Source organism: Thermobia domestica, chromosome 13 (assembly GCF_964235325.1).
Source record: "Thermobia domestica chromosome 13, izTheDome1.hap1.1, whole genome shotgun sequence".
Lineage (NCBI taxonomy): Eukaryota > Metazoa > Arthropoda > Insecta > Zygentoma > Lepismatidae > Thermobia > Thermobia domestica.
In genome coordinates this window covers 211,425,531-211,448,659 of record NC_137466.1, presented here as the reverse complement: position 1 = coordinate 211,448,659, position 23,129 = coordinate 211,425,531, and the positions used below count along the sequence as shown (strand labels likewise).

Sequence of the window (23,129 nt, the reverse complement as noted above, 5' to 3'; positions counted from 1 at the left end):
GCAGTCAACTAGCTTTTAGTATTCCTTTACTAACCATCTATTGTTCATGTTTGTACACGGTGTTGTCATAATAATAATAATAATAATAATAATAATAATAATAATAATAATAATAATTATTATTATTATTATTATTATTATTATTATTATTATTTGTAGTAACAGTAGTATAATTGATGATAGAATAAATATTGTCTATGTATTGTCTAGGTAGGATTACACACAGGATTTGGCTCGTTTTGGTTCGACTTGACTCTGATCCGAGTCGAGTTGGAAGATATTTTTCGCGCCGAGTCCAAGAGTAGACCTCAAAGATGTCTGTTTCGAGTCGAGTCGAGTTTCAAAGAAAAGTCGTTCGTGCCCATCCCTACTAATGAGAGCTTAATCGGAGTTAAGCGAAATTGAAAGTCTCACTATTTATCTAAGCGACCCCGAAAACTATGAATCTAATATCGATCATTTTCTAGCAATCTTTTATATGTATCCCCCTCCCATTCACCATAGGTAACCCGACAGCAATCTTTTTGAAACTATAAGAAATGTGGTTAAAATTACTCTAGACCAGTGGTTCTCAATCTAATTCCTATCACGATCCCCTTTTATCACACGCTCTTGCCAGCGACCCTTTTTAATTTGTTTTATAATAAGCTTGTGTGAGATTTTTAACATACCTATTTCTATAATAGTAGAATCCATTTTTTTGTTTATAGTGAACAGTGCCATGGAAAATCAGTGCCCGGGGCGAGAGTATAGTACGATGTCACCGTATATATGAGTGACGTCGACAGACTAGCTACGAAGCACCACCATGGTTGGCACGAAGCTCAATAACATTTTCAAAATAAGCCCTACCTTTCCTTAATTTTGAGCACATTTTATTACGTTTTTCCTTCTATTTTACACATGTGCACATGTACTTTCCTAACATGAGTAACACACTTCCTCCGAAATGTGTGGCCCCTTTTTTCGGCGCCCCGCACTGACAGTGGATACAGTAACTGTAATATCTATATTCCCAATGACGAAGGTGCTGGTTCAAGATGGATGTTAAACTCCTTCATTGAAGAGGCCATTAACGTATCCGATCTAAGCCCACAACTTCTTGACCAAATAATAGAATGATCATGCTACAAGTCTTTGCAACTGTTTTTTTGTAACGAAGACTTGGACAAGTTCTGCCTGATGAGGAGAGAAGAATATCCTGGTCTGGGGATTGCTGCTTTAAAAGTAATAATTCCATTTGCTATATCGTACTTGTGCGAAAGTGTGTTTTTTTTTATGGTAAACATTAAAACAAAGATAAGAAATCGCTTATCAGTTGAAAATGGTTTGATAATGTTCGTCATGAAGATTGAACCGGACATTGCTGCACTAGTGAAATTACACCATGCTTAGGTATCTCATTAGGTTTTAATTTTAATTGTATTTCAATGTGCAGGTTTTGTTGCATGTGTATTTTTCTAGTATTTCTATATACAGTTCTCATTAGTTTTATATCATACCTCTTTGATTTAAATTCATTTTTAAACAACTCTACTAACTAACTAACTCTATGGCCTATGGAACCCGGAGGTTCAATGCCGCGTTCACAAAAGCTCTACACTGACTTCTATCCTTAGCCAATTGGATCCAGTTTCTACTTTGTATTCTTATCTCAGCGAGATCCATCTTAATATTGTCCTCCCATCTGCGCCTAGGTCTTCCTAATGGTCGTTTTCCGATTGGTCTTCCAGTCAAGATTTTGAAAGCGTTTCTACTTTCTTCCATTCTAGCTACATGACCTGCCCACCTAAGCCTTCTAGACTTGGCGACCCTAACAATGTTGGGTAAACCGTATAAATTATGTAGTTCCTCGTTATGAAGTTTCCGCCATTCCCAATTCCCGTTCCTCTTGGGTCCGAATATTCGTCTAAGGATCTTGTTCTCAAATACTTTCAGTCTATGTTCTTCCCTCAGAGTAAGCGACCATGTTTCGCAACCATACAGAACAACAGGCATGATTATCGTTTTGTATATTTTAAGCTTCAAATTTCTCGACAGAATTCGCGACGACAAGAGACTTTGAACCGAATAGTAACACGAATTCTACACCCTTTGAAAATGTTCAGTAGACTTATTTTTTATTGTTCTTTACAGTGTGTATAAAAAATAAAAGTATGCTTATCAGAACAAAATTAAAAATAATATTTAAAAATAATTTCTGGTATTAGATTCTAACTATATTTATCTCTTCCGCCTATCTTCGCGATCCCCTAGGGGCCGCGACTCCCAGGTTGAGAAACCCTGCTCTAGGCATGCATGAGTTATGTTGGAACATACATACATACACTTTTATGTGTATAAATGCAGATAAGAGAGAGTTGAGAGAGAGCGATTAAGGAATTGCCGCTCTCAATCTCTTCACTTTACTTTTGCGATTCGCGAATTTCTTGCGTGACAGTTTGGGGCTAGCTAGTTTTTTGTCTTGGACCACGATCCGATTTTCGATATGCTCTACCTAAATGCTGTAATGCGAATATTGAGAAGTTATCTGCGATGAAAGTAGCTGCAAATAAATACATTACATAACTTATTTATTGCTATTACACGATTTTTTAAATTTGTATTCAATATTCACACATAATACACCGACGTTCTGTCAATACCTCAGATGTTATATTTTAAAGATAAGAATTACTTATGTCGTGAAATGATATGAATATATATATTCAACTGATATATACAACTGATGATATGAATATATATATTCAACTGATATATACAACTGATGAATTGTAATGTAACTATTTTACATAATTTTCATGCATTGAGGAAAGTAAAATATCATAAAAGAATTTCACCTGAACGGGTATCGAACTCACGATTTAAGCGCTCGGTGGTGTACCACTGAGCTAATATGACCGCTTTTCGGAAGCTGCTTCTGAAATATAACTGAGCTCATACGTAAATGCTCTTTTCCGTATGGAAATCACAATGACGAAACGAGAGTGTGAATACATAGTCTCGAAATATTGTATCATTAAGTATTTCAATGTTACTTTTTTCTACACTTAATACCATTTGAACATGTCTTATTATATTTAACAGAAGGAAAAACATATCTGTACATCGTTTCCCGATTACTAAGGTTGGCTTTGGAGGTTCGAACCAGCAGCTTTAGTTTACTGTTTTCCGAAGATACCCGAAGTTGGACTTCGAAAGTGTTTGTCTCAAAACAGCTATCATCATATCGCTCAATCTGTTTGGTATATGGTATATGTTTTTATACGTGTAAAGTCAGTATAACAATTCATTCTTTAAACAGCTTTTCGTATGTATTAATATTCCTTTATAAAAACTGTTTTTAATATTATTATTACGGCGCACCATTTTCAGATTTCTTTCGCGAGTCGTTGACCAAGTCGTTCCCCACCAGCGTTGCCAGACTCACAGCTCGGAATTATTCCAAAACCTGATCGAACTTATGCTAGATTCGGTCAAATTATGCTAGATCCTCATAATTACTAATTCAGGAGTTTAAAAAAACGAAGTTGAGATACGATAACGTAACTTAAAATACACAGAGAGCAAGAATGCATGGATAGAACTCAATACTTCACGCACCAAAATTTTAACTCAACTAAATTAATGCAGTCGTTGCCAGATTCAATGGCGTATATGTCGTATAAATGAATGCAAAGTTTTTGTTTACATATTTTGAAAGAAAATTACTTCACAGCATAAGCGGAGTTGGGAATCGTCTCCTGGGGGCGGGGGGGAAGATTTTTGGTCGGTCTCGGAGCTGTCATTTCAGGAATAAATATGATCATGAAGTCAGAAATAAAGATGGTGAAGTTGTCAAAAAGTTGGGGGGAGAATGGCCCCCATAGCTCCGCCCATGCGTCGGAGTTAAAGGATTAGAAAACCCTGGGTGGAGCCACAAAAAAGCCCAAAGACGTTTCGAACTTACTTCCAAAAATAAGACTGCCTGTATGGTTTACCGACTGTATGAATCAATGGAAGAGGATACATTTCTGCCGTTCTTTTTCTTCCCACGACCAACTTCTTTCTCATCTCCAGGTTTTACGGCTTTTTGATAAACTTGCTGAAATTGTGCTAGATTTGGGCAGGATGCTAAAAGCAAGATGCTAGATGCTAGAGACATGCAAATTATGCTAGATCTAGCATCATTATGCTAGATCTGGCAACGCTGTTCCCCACAATAAGCGTGTCGTGCAAGTAACCAATCACACGTCAGGTACTAGCTTTTACCTATTGCTTCCTTCTCACAGCTCAGAACATTGGTAACTATGGATAGACGTACAGCAGTAATTACTTTATGGGAGTTGGAAGGTTATTCTGCAACTGCAGCTAGCAGGCGAGTAGGTGTCCCGGCCTCTACAGGAAGGCGATGGATTCGGAAATATGGTGCTACAGGTCAGACTGATAATTTACGATCTCCTGGTCGTCCGCATGTGTCAACCGAAGCCCAAGATGCGAGATTAGTAAACGAAGCCCGGTTAGACCCACTAAGGACGTCTAGACAGCTAAGGGAAGTTTCTCTCTTTCCTGGTAGTAAGCATACAGCTCTGCGAAGGCTTCGTCATGCTGGGTTACGTGGCCGTGTTGCTGCCGTGAAGGAAAAACTCTCAGGCGACCACAAAATTTACCGTCTCGCGTTTGCACAGGCGAATGTGGGTCTCAATTGGGAAAACGTAGTTTTCTCAGATGAATCCATATTCACAACATCAAAGGAGGGACGCCGTTTTGTGTATCGTCCGAGAGGCACCCGATATGACCATGGATATGTGGCTGCTTGCAATCGCAGTGGCCATGTATCTATTTTATGTTGGGGTTGGATTTCCAGTCGCGGAGCAGGACAGCTTCATAGAATTGAAGGACATCTGGACAATGCTCAGTACTTAGACATTATCAGTAATATCATGGTGCTATCTGTACGAGTATTTCAGCCTGATGGTGTAATTCAGTTCCAGCAATACCAGTCGCCAATACATACTTCCCGTGTGATTCAGGAATGGTTCGCAGGGCATCCTGAGATTGATTTAATCGACTGGCCGCTCGTGGAGCAGACCTCAATCTCATGGAAAGTATGTGGGCAGAAGTGAAGCGTACTCTAAGGGAAAGTTGGCCTGAGGCAGATCCACCAAGAACTCAGGATGACCTGTGGCATCTTGTTTCCGAAGCATGGCTGGAGGTAGGGGAAGGAGATAGATTTGTCACCCATGTAATAGATTCCATGCCCAGAAGAATGGAGCGTGTAATAAATTCAGAAGGGTCTTGGACACAATATTAATGTCCCAGCCTTAACTCCCGAAAACAGCCCTTTTCAGGGCTACCTAAACGCTTCTGAAAATATTTCTAGAAGTAAACCACTCCTTGTATCCGATTTCTGTGCAATCCTACCAACAAAAGAATGATAATTAGCTGTAGGCTTTGAACTCAAGACCTCTTTATTGGCAAGTCCGTACTCTACCAGTGAGCTAACATGAACACGCAAACCCAATCTGAAGAAACACGATTTTCAATTTCTGGTATTCGATGACAATGATCCTCATATACTTGGCAAATGTTGTATTCAACTTGGGATATTCCGCAACACACATACACACACACATAAACAAAGCGAAAGAGAGAGAGAGAGAGAGAGAGAGAGAGAGATGAATATACAAAAGCATATTCAACGTATTCGAATGAGACTCTAAGTAACGACATTCCGTTCTAAAGAGAATTTGTGTTTCTTCCCGTGACGTTAAGGGGATCGGGAAAAGTTATGTATCTTGAAGCAGGATACGACTTTGGATACTCTGTTTATACACTTTCTATATCCGTAGGAATATATTGTATTTCACGAATGTAAATGACATGCTGTAATGAGAATATTGAGAAGTTACATCTGTATGACAAATAGATGCAAATAAATACACTACATAACTTATTTATTGCTATTAAATGATTTTCCTAACTTGTATTTACATCCTCATATATAATACCGACCTACTGTGAAAATTATCTCAGATGTTATATTTTAAACATAATAATTACTATGTTCTGCAATGATTATGTTATATATACACAACTTATGTATTCTAATGTAATTATTTTATATAATTTTTCATGCATTGCGGAAAATATAATTTAAAAAAAAAGGATTAGCCTACACGGGATTCGAACCCTCAACCCTATGATTTGAAATCCGACAGCTTACCAATGAGCTAACACAACCTTCTAGCGAGGTATAACGGATCTCAAGATAATTATGACATTCATATCCATTACAAACGCTGTTTCTGTTCTACTTTGACTTTTATTTTAGTACTCAGGCGATAATTATGTTCTATTTCTTAACTTTGAGCATTCTTTTACATATGGAAAGATTCCTTAACGTATTTAAATGTTCCATTACGTATGGAGAGCTAAATGACAAACAAGCATGTGCTAACATTAAAAAAAAAGGTTTCGAAATATTGTATCATTAAGTATTTCAATCAATGTTGCTTTTTTAAACACTTGGTAACAAGTCTTATTATATTTAAAAGAAGAAAAACACATCTGCAAACTTTTTCCCGATTGCAAAGGCTGGCTTGGAGGTTCGAACCTGGCTTACTTTTTCCCGAAGATACCCGAAGCTGGACTTAGAAAATTTTTGCCTCAAAATACCAATAAAGAATGCGCTCAACCTTTTTGAGACAAGGTGTACCTACAGATTAAGGTGGAACCCGAACACCGTAATGCGTTGAAATTTCAAGGTTCTTTCATCGGAAATCGAACTCGGGACCCTATATTGAAATAATATCAATGCATATGGGTCACGAATCCGTAAATTTGAAAGATATGAAGACAATAGTTCTCCAAAAAGTTTCATTCTTATTTTGGCAGTGTTATTGGGATCCTGGGGGCCCTACATTTAGGAACATCGAAATACTAAATATTCTAGGCTGTGGTTTCTCAACCTGGGGTTCGTGATGGAGGTAAATAGGATAAATGTACGTAATTAGAACCTAGTAGCGGAAAATATTTTTTTAAAGATTGCTTTGAATTTCTTTTGAATAGACTTTGAATTTGAACAGACATATTTTGTTTCCAGTACTTACTTAAACTACAGCAACGACTATTAAAACAAACTTTTAAATAGAAAATAGTTGGAATACAAGAAAACCACAAATACAACTTAAGTGATAGACAGGCGCAGGATGGGCAACAATAACCAAACCGGAAGTAAGATTAGCAGGTTCGAATATGAAGTTTTCGGAAAGCAAGCACAACAAATGTTTCACCTAGTATGATTTGAAAAGAGAAGTAGTTTTTCTATGTAAATGGTATCACGAAATATTTTGAGTAAACTGAGGGACAGAAAAATACAACTGAATTAAGTACAATTAAATAGCAGTTAAATGGCCACATGGTATCACCGTTGATACAAGGATTTGAAAGAGGTTAAAAGTGGGATCTAAATTACTACTGTGTTCGTTGCTCTCACCGGGAATCGAACGCGGCACAATGTGTTACATAAGGTATACGCGCTAGACACTAGACCGGCAGGGAGGGCTGTGTTCTCTTGTTTTAAACAAATAAATGAAAAAACATCGTAAAATTTACTGATCAGCAGTAAATGGTCAAATACAATGTCATTTTCTCCACAGTAAGTAGATCTAAGAACTGACCTTTAACAACGCTTCTCCTTCTTGGGCTGTCCTTGCTATAGTTGATACTCGCTTCGCTGACGATCTGCGATTCCTCTTTTCCTCTACAGGTTTTTCTTCCTCGGACTGAAAGAATAAATCAAATCCTCAATAAGTAAATAAAAATATCACACAAGCCGCACAAGTGTTGGCCTCATTTGTGAAAATACTGTATTTTTAAACTAAGTTTAAGCTGAATTTCATAATTAAAAAAAAAAAAAAAAAATCTCCCTGGCGTACACCCCATGCAATGACTGAGTTCGTTAGGTAGTACATGACTTCCATTGTTCCTCAATTTAAGTAGTTTCTTACGATGGTGAGTCAATATCGAGAAATCCTCCCAATCTATGAAATATCGGAAGGTTATTATACTGCTTATTATCGTTCAATGTAAACACCCAAGTTAATTATCACTCAAGATCTATAGCTTTATGATTACTACTACAGGGTACATAATGTTGTTAAACATTACTGAAGTTTCGAAGATGATAACTAGGGCCCGGAAGTTGAGGAACAATCTTCTTTTTTACGAGTGCCCGAAGATGAGGCTTATGTTCATTTTGGGTCATTGTAGGCCAGAAAATGGTGGATTTTATTTGTCCTTTTTACCTTTTTCGGCGTAATTTTGTTTATTGGTATTTTTTAACCCTTTCCGGATTCTGGCTTTTTGGGCTATTTTTTAGACTTTCAGTCAAGCAGCTACTGCATCGTCACTATTTATCCTAGGATCATGGTTCATATCTCATTCTCTTCAGAATAGAGATGGCTTTCAAATGGTACCACTTGCATGCTCATACCATATACCAGAAGCGGGAAAAAAATGTCAAAGTGAAAATTTCGGAGGGAAAAAGTTTTTCCTCGAACTTTGGCCCCCCTGGACCCCCCCCCCTGTGTGAACGTAACCATCTAAAAAAAATCTGATAAATAGTACTTGGTATACTGAATGTGTGTGCCAAATTTCAAGTTTCTATCTTGAATAGTAAGGGCGGGAGAAATTTTATCAAAAATTCCCACAATGCCCCAAATTACCCTAGGGACATGTGTCGCCCATATTCTCTTCTGAATAGAACTGCCTTTCAGGCGGTACCATTCACATGTCTCCATCATGTATCTAAGGCGGGAAATTTTAGAAAAAAGGGATTTTTTGTCTAAATTTCCCTTTTTTCAACTTTTAGCCCCTCTGGACCCCCCTGTTTTAACGCAGAAATCTGAAAAAAATCTGTTAAATGCTACTCGGTGGACTGAATGCTTGTGCACAATTTCAATCTTCTAGGTGCAAAAATAAGCCCGCCAAAAAAAAAAAAAAATTCAGAAAATTCCCCATGTTACCCTATACAGAAGTATATTTTGAAAAAAATTCACTGAGACGTCCCTAATTATCCTAGAATAATAATTCGACCATCATTCTCTTCAGAATGGAACTGCCTTTCAGACGGTATGACTCACGTGACTCCATCATGTATGTGAGGCGGGAAAATCATGAAAAATGATATTTTTTTTTGTCTAAAAATCCTTTTCTTTCAATTTTTCCCCTTCTGGACCCCCCCCCCCCGTTTTAATGCAGATCTGAAAAAATCTGAGAAATACTACTAGGTGGGCTGAATGTTTGTGCACAATTTCAATCTTCTAGGTGCAAAAGTAAGCCCACCAAAAATATATATATACCCACCATTTCCCATTTTTCCCTATATAGAAGTATATTTTTCAAAAAATCCCTGAGACGTCCTTAATTACCCTAGGATATTGATTCGACCGTCATTCTCTTCAGAATGGAACTGCCTTTCAGACGGTATGACTCACGTGTCCTCATCATGTATGTAAGGCGGGAAAATGACAAGAAACCGGATTTTGGGGGTAAAAATATCCCTTTTTCACCCCTTTGCCCCTCTGGTTCCCCCCCTGTTTTAGCACTGACATCGGAACAAAAAAATCTGGTAAATACTACTCGGTGGACTGAATGTTTGTGCAAAATTTCAATCTTCTACGTGAAAAAATAAGCCCGCCAAAAAAACAATGAACATAGGCTTCATAAGGGAAAATTTCTATTTCAAAATTATGACGTCATCACCTCCTATGTCTGAAACGCAGGACGGTCTGATACCATACGTAATGTCTTCTACAATGTATCTGGACTTGAAAAAAAAAAAAAAAAAAAAAAAAAAAAAAAAAACGGACGAAAAAGCTCAAATAGAAAAGAAATAACGCAATGTACCATGAAAAAATGCGTATCGTACAAAATGTACGATAAGATCCCCAAAGGGTTAAAGCTTTTCACAGGTCTTAAACGTCTTTTTTTTGCACTTCATCTTTCGACAATAAATTTACTGACCATTAACTCGAATCATCACCACCTCAAACATCTTTTTTTAGTAAAGAAAATTCAAAAGATAAGACATTCTTCAAACGACTGGGACTGATAAGACCAGATCTGGAACACTCACAAGTCAGATAAGGAAGTGTAACAATGTCCTCCAGCAATGGGGGAGGGGGGGGTGAGTGAAAGTGAGTTTTCTTATTTTAGTTTGTACTTCAGTTTGGGGAAGAAGGACAGACCGTTAACCCACCTGAAGCATTCTTGGCCAATATATTCATTAAATATGTAATTCTAATTAAATTGGGTCTTATTTTTTACGTCCTTTTTAAGATAATTTTAGGTCTTTTTAGGCAATTTTTAGCTCTTCAACTTCCGAGCCCTAATGATCACTGTGTCAGACGAAATAACGAAGTTGCAATAAATTTGATTTTTTTAAAATTTATTTGTGTCAAGAAGTTTGGCAATATTGGAGGATTTATCTTGAATTTTAACTTGGAAACAAAATTGGCATAGTATTAAGAATAATCACAAAATATAACCAAACCAATAACTATATATTAATAATACCTTGTGTTAGTTTCGAGAAAATATTTCCTTCTCCAGACACATTGTTGAGCAGTTAACTGTGTGATAATGGAAATAATAAATTGCCGAAACTTATTATATCATATAAAAATCGACATTTGTTTGTTTGTCTGGTATATAAATCCACATTGTTGACTTGGAATATTTCAAAGTAATTTTACCAAAAAGAACATAGCCTAGAAGAGACCGTAGACTAAGGGAATGAGTTTATTTAAAATACGTTAAAAACACTTCACTCAGGATGGTTGACCTGAAAAAGCTTTTTACACTTTTTCGACCGATTATTATACCCACCGGGAACCGAACCCGGGACCGCTCGCACCAAAGACGAGAGTGTTAGAGACTACACTACGCGGGATAGAGGCTCGTGAATAATGTTCATTGCACCTATAGTCATGTCCATTCTTGCAGGCCATGCCACATTTCTCCAATGACCTTGTTTTGCTCGACTATCCCAAGCACAGGAAACAAAGATACTCGATATGTCCACTTCGTTCACTCAGCAAAACGTTCAACATAGTCAGTTCAACACAAATGCACTATTGCAAGAGCTTTTTGATAGTGTCGTATTCTTCTTTGTCTTGGCGAATGAGCAATTGGGATAGAAGCACAGCGATTCTCATTATCCAATAAAATATATTTCAACCTTTACAGGAGCTATCAATGAAAAGTTGTCAATCTTCTGGTCGATGTACCGGCAGTTCCAAACACAGGGTGTCTACTGGAATACCAGAAAGTAAATTCATGACTTTTTCATGACTTTTCATGACCTTTTTGTTCAAATTTCCATGACCATGGCGATAAAAATTTACCATTAGTAATAATAAACCCCTACCATCAGTGGCGCATCGGTTAAGATGAAGATCACATTACGTTCTTATTTGTCTAATGTACATAATGTCGATTAGCTGACAACTAATTTTAAAATGCAAGAGCAATTTAAAAGGCAGGAAACAAATTTTTAATTGCGGTTCAAGTATGGATTTAAGGCTTACCAGGTTCTATAGATTTAAAAAAATCTTGTGAACAGTCCCGTTACATTCAGCTAGATTTTTTATCTGCATTTTATGTACTCTGAATTCTACATTTATAATTTTCGTTTACAAGAAAAGACTGATTACGTCAATATACAATTCTTTTCCATCGTGTCATATTTGAAATTAGCGTACATAAACATACTGATAAGACCTACTGAATTTGTTCATAATGGAACCTTCATTCTGGATGGGGTCTGATGCCTTCTTTCTTTTTTTTTTTTTCAAGGGTACTTTTACAAATATTTTTTTCTCACAGTCTGCATACTAGTATCAAATCAAAACTTAAAAAAAAAAGTGAACACAAAAATGGACATCTTGACTGAATATCACACAAGTTCAACTTCTTTTTCAATGAGTTAATTTGAACATCAATTCCATCAAGTTCTGAAGTATCCATCTAGCAGAAATTTGTCTGAAATTAAGCACTCAGAGAACTGCCCAAAGACAAAACAAATTATAAAAGAAATTCGTTTTAAAAAAATAGATCATCAAATTTAAAATCTGCAAACTCAAATGAATAATATTTGGTCTAGGAATTAATTCGTGCGGTTGGTACGCACACATTGAAGCTGTAGTACAAACACAAAATACATAAATACTTTAAGAAAAATATTGTCCATCGCTAGCCACCACTTTCGCCCATCTGTCAGGCAATGTACGGATTCCGTGGCGAAAGAAGTCCTCATCCTTGGAAGCGATCCAGTCAGAGACCCATGTTTCGATATCTTCTGAAGAAGTAAACCGCTGTCCAATCAAATCGTTGTTCATGCAATCGAACAAGTAGTAGTCCGAAGGAGCAACGTCTAGTGAATACGGCGGGTGGGGTAAAACTTCCCATCCGACATTTTCTAAATAGGTTTTGACCGGTTTTGCGACATGTGGGCGAGCGTTATCATGTTGAACAATAAGTTTATCATGTCTGTTCTCCCATTCTGGTCGTGTTCTGGCCAGAGCTTGCTTCAAACGCATTAATTGTCGTCGATAACGTTCTCCATTCATAGTTTCACCCGGTTGCAGCAGCTCATAGTACACCACATCTTTCATATCCCACCATATGCACAGCATAACCTTTGCACAGTGAATATCTCGTTTTGGTTGTGATGGACCTGGTTCACCTGGTTTCACCCAGGCCTTTTTTCGTTTAGGGTTCTCGTAATGGATCCACTTCTCATCACCCGTAATAATTCGATGCAGAAACCCCTTTCTGCTCTGTCGTTGAAGCAGCAATTCGCAAATGGTTTTTCGTCTTTCAACGTCTCTGTCTTTCAATTCATGTGGAACCCAATGTGACATCTTTTGAATCATTCCCATGGCTTTCAAGCGTTTGGAGACTGTTGTTTGATCAACGCCTAATGCTGCTGCAAGTTGTTCCTGCGTTTGACACGAATCCTGCTCGAGCAATGCTGTCAATTCTTCGTCTTGAATTTTTTTTGGCTGTCCAGCTCGCTCTTGGTCTGCCAAGCCGAAATCACCACTTCTAAACCGTGCAAACCACTTCTGACACGTTCGCTCAGCTAGAGCATGGTCACCATACACTTCCACCAAAATACGATGACTTTCAGTCGCACTTTTCTGCATGTTAAAGTAATGCAGCAGGACACCCCGCAAAAACACTTTATCAGGCACAAATTGCGCCATGTTCACTTAACTACAAACTGGTGTTGTTGACGCTTTAATCCACTGCCCTATACTACGAACGATACGCGATGACAGGGGTTTGCAACACATGTGTGGATACACGGAACTGTGGGACGCTCCGTTCGTTGCGCCATCTCTTGTCCACCCGCACGAATTAATTCCTAGACCAAATATTATTTGCATAAGTCTAAAGGCCCAAAAATACACAATTTACATTTCTTAGAAGTAAAATAGCAGATCAGAAAGTTGGACAGTAAAAAGTTGTTAGTATATTACAGAGACTAGAAGATGAAATGGGGAGCAGCTAGGAAGACAGTAAAGTACCAGTTAGCCAGCACTAACTGGTGGGGGAAATTCTCACAATTACTGACCTGATACAACTGTTTCAGTACATGCAGTATGAGGTATAAAAGTATGAAGTATAAAAATATACTCTGAGATTTCAGATTTTCATGACCAGTTGGGTAAATAAAGGACTTTTTCATGGCTTTCATGACCACTAAGCAAAATATATGACTTTTTCATGACTTTCATGACCAGTAGACACCCTGAAACAGAAGTAATCTCTCAATGTCACTGCAAAGTACAAGGTCGTAGTTTTGACTGAAAAATGGACGCAATTCCTGCTCTTTGGTGCGACACAAAATTATTTTCGTCCCTGGCTTTAAGCAGTTCTTTTCTTTAACACTGATACTAAAAGTTCGGTCAAATTCTTGTATAAGATCACTAGATTCTTCCTCGAAGAACCAGTGAGATGTTGAATAGTTTCCTTTATATTCACTTTCGCTGGTACACTCTTGAGTCTTCATTCACATCATTATCTTACAAGGAAGTGCACAAAGAGGAGTAAACGCCAATGCACGAACATCTTCGCTATACGGCACAGGTAGCTGTGCTGATTTCAACTGTTAGTATTGACAACACAAATATAAGGACCGTTATGATGGTTTTGCGGTTCCCTCCGCATCACAGGCACATCGAAATTTAATAACTTTCTTGCTCCACTTTTCCATTGTTGTAGACACTCTACACATGTCTCTCTTATATCTTAATCACTCAGCTGGACACCGAAATACACAAGACTCTTTTTTTTTTTTTTTTTTTTTTTTTTAATTCGGTGATGTTTTTCCTGTTTCAGAAAAGCATACTCGCCAAAAATGTAACAGTGCATTATGATCGTTTACTCAGCCTCGCCGTGATGAACTCATATTTGTAGCTGCTACAAACGTGCTCAACACCACTGAGTCATTCCCCACACTTAGTACTTACTGTCTCTTTGAGACATGTTACATGTCACCAATAATGACCAGCAGCTCCGCGAGAGACGCAAGGGCATGCGCAGGCAAACTCAGTTACCCAAAAACCTTCAAATTACTTGATTTAACTTGAAATTGCACTTCCCACTATCGAGCTTGAAGACCTAAGAAAGTCAGTACCATCTTAATGACAGAAAACAGTCTGTATACCACCTATGAACTCTGATGCGTAAAGAAGAATGTGATAGCACTGTCCATTGTGGCAAGGCGCCGACGCATCCTATTCTCCACCTCAATATTGTAAACGCAATATTTACATTTGCAGTTATTATTTTGACACGCTCTGATCGATTCTAGACAAACTTATTACAAATCTCTTTTTCAGCGCAACATGCCACTTACGTACCAAGTTTCATGTTCCAGTTTTAAAAACGCGTTTAATATTAGGCAAAGTATTTTAGCTTGAGTACATCGTATAGTATTGGGTTCAAATTTAGCAGAAATTGGTTATTTCAGAAATCAGAGCCAATTCGGTAATAGTAATACTTTTAAATCAGCACTACCAAAATAACTCAACATCACTTAAATATGCTCGGCAACGAGACAAAGATTATTTTTATAAAGTTGTGTAATCAAAAACAACCGATATTAATTTGAATCCACACTTTTCTGGATCGCTAAGCGAATTGCTGATAGTCTCAATGACACTTAAATCCAAATTTAATTAAGACCGTACATTTCAGCTGGCCCAGGAATTAACAGGGGCAACGTCGCTCTGTTATTTATTCTACTCAGTTCTTTATATTTAGATGTTCTCTATAAACTTTATCCTATCGTGCGAAGCCGAGTACTTCTGTTAATTATTACTTTCGTTATATTTTGATTTATCGTTAATTATAGATAAACCCACGAATATAGTATGAAGAGCATATGAACAAAAGGAAGTTGTACCCATCAAGGCAACGGAACATCCAGTATCTTTTACAAATTGCTTCTACAGTGTAATTTCATCGAACACCTTAGGAAGAAGTGATTGATTGGGTAACATATGGGTCACAGAGTACCAAATCTAACATCAAACACTTCTAAATTTTGCATACGCTTACTGTTTCAAACCCATCTTTGATTCGAGCTTAATATCGCTTTCTATTGTGTGGGGTTCAAACTGAACAGGGAACTGATTCAACGTTGGATTTAGAACTAGAAGAATCATAACCACTAATCCACGAGGAACTCTCTTTCAGACGAAAACGAGCTCCATAAATGCATCTGTTTATCAAGCAACGCTAGTAACTACATTGAAAGCAACATCACTAACGTAAGTGATAATGGGCCTTATGCAGAGTCTTTTTGACATGATTAGCGTCATAATAAAGGCCTGACTACTGCAGGAAACATATGTTAGTCGAACTCTTTAGTATGACACTAATCACGAGTCAGAACGACTCTGCATAAGGCCCAATATAACTAACACATGTTTATTTTACGTTAACCAACAGTAGGAAAACATTTCTAAGCAGTTAGTGTAAGCGCTTTTGGCGTGGAAGACCCGGGTTCCATTCCCGACGGGAGATCATGTGATTCGGATTCCACGTTAATCAGTAGGTCCTGTCTCATATAGCTTCGCTGCTGAAAAAGACAAACTCAAAATCAACTCAACATTCCCATTACCTTCCAAGTCTTAACTACATATTACGCTTATTTAACTATTTATTTCAATTATAAAGGTGAAGATAAAATCATCTGTATCAGCGTTTCTCAACAGGTGGGCCGCATCATCTTTGCTAGTAGGCCTCGGGTTGTGTGGTATATCCATGTACTTCGTTATAAGCTAACGTTACTCTTTGCCGATTAGTAAGTAATGATGTGAAAATAAACATTACGTCTCTTGAAAATTATTCGGCAGCACCAGATTGTTACTGGGCTACTGCCGTTAAAACATGATGAATATATTTAATATTTTTTTCATGTTTGTGTTGGATTAATGGGATGGAAAAGGATCTTCTTGTTTGTTAACCGTATATATATATCTTGACACAAATTCTGTGTTCGAAAAGGTCTTGTACAACATTCTTTGACTTGACAAGAAAACGTCAAAGAAAGCTATGTTCGTGAGAGCATTGTTGTCATAACTAACCTTCAAGTAAGAAATCTGTTAGCATATCTATCCCAACCGGTGTGCCGCGAATGGACCGCTGGTGTGCCGCGAGGAAATCGAAACAAAATTATTAATTCTATAGCAACCAAATTGCAAGACATAGGAAAAAAATGTATATTTTTATATTTCACATTACTATGAATTTCTACCATGGAAAAGATTACTGTAATTGTAATATATTATTCTACATCTATTACTGTGTAGCAGACAATATTTCGACTCGTACACATTTCCACAGTTAGCTGCTATGTTACGCTTCAATTGAGAGTCATACTAACACCGAGAAATGGAAGCACTTGTACGGTACGCGTCAAGTGAACGTTCGTAGAACACTCATTCGCACGTGAATGACAGAACACTTTGTTCAACAGCAGTTTTTTTTTTTTTTTTCTCGATGCATCGCAAGCTGTGTGATTGCAGTAATATGCACCGGTTTTGGTTAAAACAGCAAAGTTAAAAGTACAAGACATTTGTTTGTTCGCTCATTATTTAGTGATCTTCGTTCTTAATGAAAGGTTGGATACAGTTTTCGAAAAAGAAAGCGTATTTTTAAAAATCTGAGTCCCATATTTCATTCCAATTGTTTTCTATTTTAAAATTAGAATAAAAAATAAGCATAATGAATTAGCATAGGGGAAAACCAGTGATCGAGCTTTCATCTCTGTGAGAAGATGATCAGTAATCACAGATAAAAAAATACCATGGTATTTTATATTTACAAATAATAATAATAGTATCTATGAGTGTGCCGCGAGAATTCAAGTTACACCCGTAGTGTGTCGCAAGTTGAAAAAGGTTGGGAAACACTGACATAGACCTTCATCTCCTTATTTTCCTATTTCAAGTTTTCTATTAAAAAAAAAAAAATCAAACAATCTTTCAGTTTAACGTCCCACAATTATGACTACGGGAGACGGATGATTAAGGCAAGTGGATAATGGTGGAAGAATTGGTGGAATGAGAAAGTGGGAGGAAACGGGAGTAACTCAGAGAAAAACGACAGATACGATGTTGTCTACACAATTCAAATTACGTCCATGAGCATTAGCACTATATAATGTTTGACAACGATCTCAACCAAAACTGTAAATGTCGTACCTCACAGACTTCTGAAAAGAAACTCTGCCCTTAATGACCTGTCATAAATATCCTGAACTTGAGATTTTTTTTTTTTTTTTTCATTTTAAATGAGAAAGAAATTTTGACACGTATTAATCGGTGACAAGTTTCTTTTTCTCTTTCTGTTTGCTTGTCTTTGTAACCACAACGAAAAATTTCATGTGGGGATATTTTATTTCGGAATATAATTGCAAAAATTAACTCGCTGTTAGCCCACGCTGAGAAACGCCATTCGCTTCGTGACTTCGAGTGCGCATCATCGACGAGTGTTGGCAACACTGACAGTAACACCGAAGGTAACGTACCGGAGAACGGACGCGCACTTAAAGCTAATAATAATAATAATAATAATAATAATAATAATAATAATAATAATAATAATAATAATAAAATTAATAAAACATGTCCCTTGTCGTAACTAGTATGAAAGTTTTAGTTTCCGGATTCTTGACATTTTGCCTAAGCCTCAGCGTGTTATCTATGCTGCTCTTACTTCACCCGAGCCGATCAATTGGCAGAAAGGAAGTAGCAACAAAAATATCATTAATTACAAATCCCATTGCGAGGCCTATTCGCTTCCTATGCTTCAGTTTCAATTGCCTACATAAAGAATTTAATATTTTAATCAGCTGCTTTGACGTAGGCAAGGCATATTTGAGTTTAGTGACTTTTTCTTTTTAATTAAAGCTTCTAATTTAAAACCGAACAAGTGGTATATAACATTGGCTTGTATCGCAATACCTTTTATTTTCAATAACAACTGTGTATTTAATGAGTGGTGCTAACGAAGTGATTCTTAATGCCTTTACTCCAGCCTCTTCTAAAAGCGGAAATGCGGATCCAAAAGTAATTTTATTATTACTTTCTGTAGTTTGTCTCACTTTTCATTGATCATGTATTAATTTCTAAAATGTTACATTGCAACACAATTACATTTTCTGGAGGGGAAGGGGGGGGGGGCTCCAAGAATTATTTTAGAGAATTTGGTGGACCTCAACTTCACAAAGGTTGAGAAACACTGATAGTACAAGTTATTTTTGAATACAAAAGTACAGTGAAAAAAGTTTTTGGTAAAAAAAAGAAAAGAAAAAGACGTAGCAGACATACCTCTTTATCAGTCTCTCCTTTGGATGCAACTTTATCGTCGAACTTTTTCAAAAATTCTGCTCCTTCCTGAAAAGATAGAAAATATGCATCACACATTATGCTCTCTCATTTTCAATAAAACGAAAAAAAAATATCTGAAATCCCACATGTTTCACTCTTATTAATGTATTAAGAATTTTCCAAATACAGTTGTCAAGAGTACAAGAGTAAGAATTCACAATGAAAGATGAAAACAAATTTCTCAAAGCACTAACTCGATATTCACCTGAGACTGGAAAAAAATTTTAACTACTAGACGGAGGAACAAAGACACCAAGCGTTTATCTATCCCCTTAATAAGTAAATAAATAAATAAATAAATACAAATAAGACAAAAATAAATAAAATTTGTAACGTGTATCTTAGGCCCCCTAGCGATTTAAAACTGTACGACACATCTCAATTATATCGAACTTTTCCAATTATATATAACTTTCTATTATGATCATTATAATTTCAACGTTCCACGATTGCGCTCCGACGCTAAGGGAGACGGTGATATGAGATGGATAAAAATGGATTGAAAGAGTTTATATGGGCGCGTCGACAGCGAGGTCTTTTGCACCCTTCACTGACAGTAAAATGAAGTACCCAACAACAAAAGAGCATTGTATCACAGACAAAATTAAGTAAAAACAAAGTCTGGAGTAAGTAAAAGGTGTTCGGTCATTTATGAATTAAAATGTCATAGCATTCAAGAAATGTGCAAACTCGATACACAAACACAAGGACGGGTTAGTACACAACATCATGTTAATCTTCTCTGCCGGGGCAGCTCGGCAATAGGTGCACACGCGTGGGGCAGCCCATAATTAGTAATGTATATGACAGTGCAGTAAAGAAGATAAAAGCAAGGAAATGCTATGACAAGCATAAAAACACCATGAAAAAACACAAACGGTAGATAAAAGCAGAAATAAATTAATTAAAAGACATGTGAGAAATGCACTCACAAATCACGCAAGACGTGGAAAAGCTGCAAGTACGTGAAAACTCGCTGGATCATCTGGACATCGTCTCCAAGCAAGGTAGACAGATCAGCTGGTAAGCCAAGGCGGGCTCGCTCAGGAGCAAGAGGAACACATTCCACAAGAAGGTGGCGGATGGTCAGGAATGCACCACACGGTGCAGGAAGGCGGGTTCTGACGACGTAACAGGTAGCCATGGGTCAGATGGCTGTGCCCGATACGTAATCGTGCCAATCGTCGTTCTTCCAGTCTTGAAGGACGAGAACTCGTGGCCCAAACACCAAGTCGCGGCTTGACAGCATGCAATTTATTCTGAAGTTGCTCATCCCAGTTTGTCTGCCAGCGCTGAAGGAGAAGACGGTTGATTACAGGGCGAAGATCAGAGCTGGGAAGCGGTGACGGATACTCAGGTCCTGTAAGGGCAGCTTCTTTGGCAACACGGTCAGCACGCTCGTTCCCTGGAATACCAGCATGGCCAGGCACCCAACAAAATTGGACATCGCAACCTGCAAGTCGTAAGGAATGGCAAGAGAGTAGAATTTGCTGAACTAATTTGCACAGTTGACACATCCGTGAGACTATGTAAAGCGCTGCTGGAGTCAGAGCACAGGAGAACATGTCGGAGATGGCGTCGACGAATATAATGCAGAGTCTCCAGGATAGCAACCAATTCAGCAGTGAACACAGTGGAAGTAGGATGGAGCTTCAAGCCAGCGCTATGATCATCCGTGACGAAGGCACAACCAACAGAATCTTCATGCTTCGAACCATCCATGTAGAAGACAGCGTAGGTACGGTACGCATCCAGAAAAGAGAAGAACTCCTGACAAAGTTGTTGATTGCTGGTAACAGACTTCTTAAATTGCGTGAGATGAAAGCTGACAACTGGTGGAAGAACTGTCCATGGAGGAATGGGCAGGAGGCCCAATGGATAGATGGCAGGGACATCGAGTCCAAGAGAAGCCCCAAGGTCTATAGCACGAATGCCAAAAGGCCGGGTAGCAGTAGGTCGTGCTTGATATCTGTCATAGCGAGCACCAGCCTCAAGGGCAAAGGCCGAAGGATGGTCAGGTACGGCACGGATATGAATATAATAGCGCAGGAGCAGGCTGTCCCGACGGTGGGAAAGAGATGGTTCATGAGCCTCGACATAGAGACTAGGAATAGGGCTAGTTCGGAAAGCTCCAAGCGCCAAACGGAGGCCAAGATGATGAACAGAATCCAGATGACGTAGGATGGAAGGTCGAGCAGAACCATATGCAACACAGCCATAATCCAATTGGGAGCGGATGAGGCTACGATATAGACGCAACATCACCACACGGTCAGCACCCCACGAAAGATGGGACACCAGACGTAGTAAGTTCATGGAGCGGAGACAGCGGTACTTCAGGTCTCGAACGTGAACAGCCCAGGTAAGTCGTCGGTCAAACTCCAAGCCCAGAAAACGAACATGATCCACATAGGACAATCGAGAACAGCCAAGGAACAGCTCAGGATCATAGGCACAGTGACGAAGGCGACGAAAATGTACGCAGTGTGTTTTGGTGAGAGAAAAGCTGAAACCAGTAGTGGTAGACCATCGGTGAAGCCGGTTGAGCGCTAACTGCAACTGGCGAGTAACTGTACGGAGATCACGTGAGCGACAGTAGATAGTAAAGTCATCCACATGAAGCAGCCCATGAACAGAAGGAGAGAGCTGCGACATCACACTATTCACTGCAACAGCAAACAATGTGACACTCAACACACTACCCTGTGGAACGCCATTCTCTTGTGGAAACGGAGCAGAAAGAGTAGCTCCAAGCTTGACTCTAAAAGAACGTTGTTGGAGAAAATTCTGGATGAAGAGAGCCAAGTGGCCACGTAAGCCCCAGAGATGGAGTTGCCTCAAAATGCCATATCGCCAAGCAGTGTCATAGGCCTTTTCAAGGTCAAAGAAGATGGCTATCAGATGTTCTTGATGACGAAATGCATCCTGAATAGCACTTTCAAGATGCGCCAAATGATCAGTAGTGGAACGGAAGCGCCGAAAGCCACACTGAAGATTGGAAATGAGGCCATGGTGTTCAAGAAATCAGACTAAGCGGGTATTGATCATCTTCTCCAAAACTTTACACAGACAGCTAGTCAAGGCGATCGGGCGGTAGCTTCCACTGGACGTGGCAGGTTTAGCAGGCTTCAAAATAGGAATAATGTATGCTTCACGCCAGGCATCGGGGAAGGAGTCTTCAAGCCAGATGCGATTGTACAGGTCAAGAAGATGTTGCTTGCCATCATCAGGCAGGTGCCGGAGCATAGCATAACAGATGCCATCAGGACCAGGTGCCGTGTCCTTCGTAGAATCCAAAACAGCAGCAAGTTCAGCAGTAGTAAAAGGCAGATTATAAGCTTCAGCGGTTGCAGAGCGGAACTGAAGTGGAGTACGTTCGTTGCGTTGTTTATAAGTGAGGAATCCAGCTGAGTAGTGAGTAGAACTGGAGACATCCGCAAAATGACGACCTAATGCAGCAGCAATTCTGTCCTGATCAGTGACCATTACACCATCGATAATAAGGGATGGGACCGCAACGGAGGAAACATGTCCCTGTAGACGACGAATTTGCGACCAGACCGCTGTCATGGAGCTGCCAGCAGTAAGAGAAGAAACATAAGTGCGCCAGCTATGACGCTTAGCTTGCTTAATCAGATAGCGGGCTCGAGCACGAAGAAGTCGAAATTGAGCCAAATTATCAGCTGTAGGAGCACGATGAAAAGTACGTAGTGCTCGACGTCGGGCCAGAATAGCGTCACGAATCTCCTCTGACCACCAAGGAACGGTGCGTTTACACCGGGAACCAGCATAGATAGGAATAGAGTCGTGTGCAGCTGCAAGGATACTCTGCTGAAAGGCCTCACAATGACCATCAACAGTAAAACGAGGGTCTAAAGTGAAATGAAAAGTGGCGGAAAAATGATCCCAGTCTGCTCGACGGAGATTGTAGGCAGTGAACGGAGCAGAATGGATGAGCGGAAGACCATGCACAAGAATAGGAAAGTGGTCACTGCCACAGAGATCATCATGCACGCGCCAAGTAAGATGGGCACCAAGTTGAGGACTGCAAATGGAGAGGTCCAAATGAGAGTAGGTACCAGTAGCAGTAGTAAAATGTGTGGGACTGCCATCATTGAGGAGCAATGAGTTAGTGTTGTCAAGGAAAGTGGAAATCTCTTGACCTCGTGGCTCAGT

The 23,129-nt window shown here is 38.8% G+C and overlaps 1 protein-coding gene across 2 annotated transcripts in view; it reads right to left on the bottom strand.

Annotated features, from left to right (window-relative positions):
- LOC145668990 (uncharacterized) overlaps positions 1 to 23,129 on the bottom strand; it is a 75,311-nt gene that overhangs the window by 19,090 nt on the left and 33,092 nt on the right. For both annotated transcript variants that reach the window (XM_081737297.1, XM_081737298.1), the window contains exons 2-3: positions 18,894 to 18,959; positions 7,662 to 7,766 (exon numbers count right to left, since the gene is read on the bottom strand). In XM_081737297.1, the coding sequence (XP_081593423.1) occupies positions 7,662 to 7,766; positions 18,894 to 18,959 (171 nt within the window). The remainder of the gene's footprint in view (positions 1 to 7,661; positions 7,767 to 18,893; positions 18,960 to 23,129) is intronic.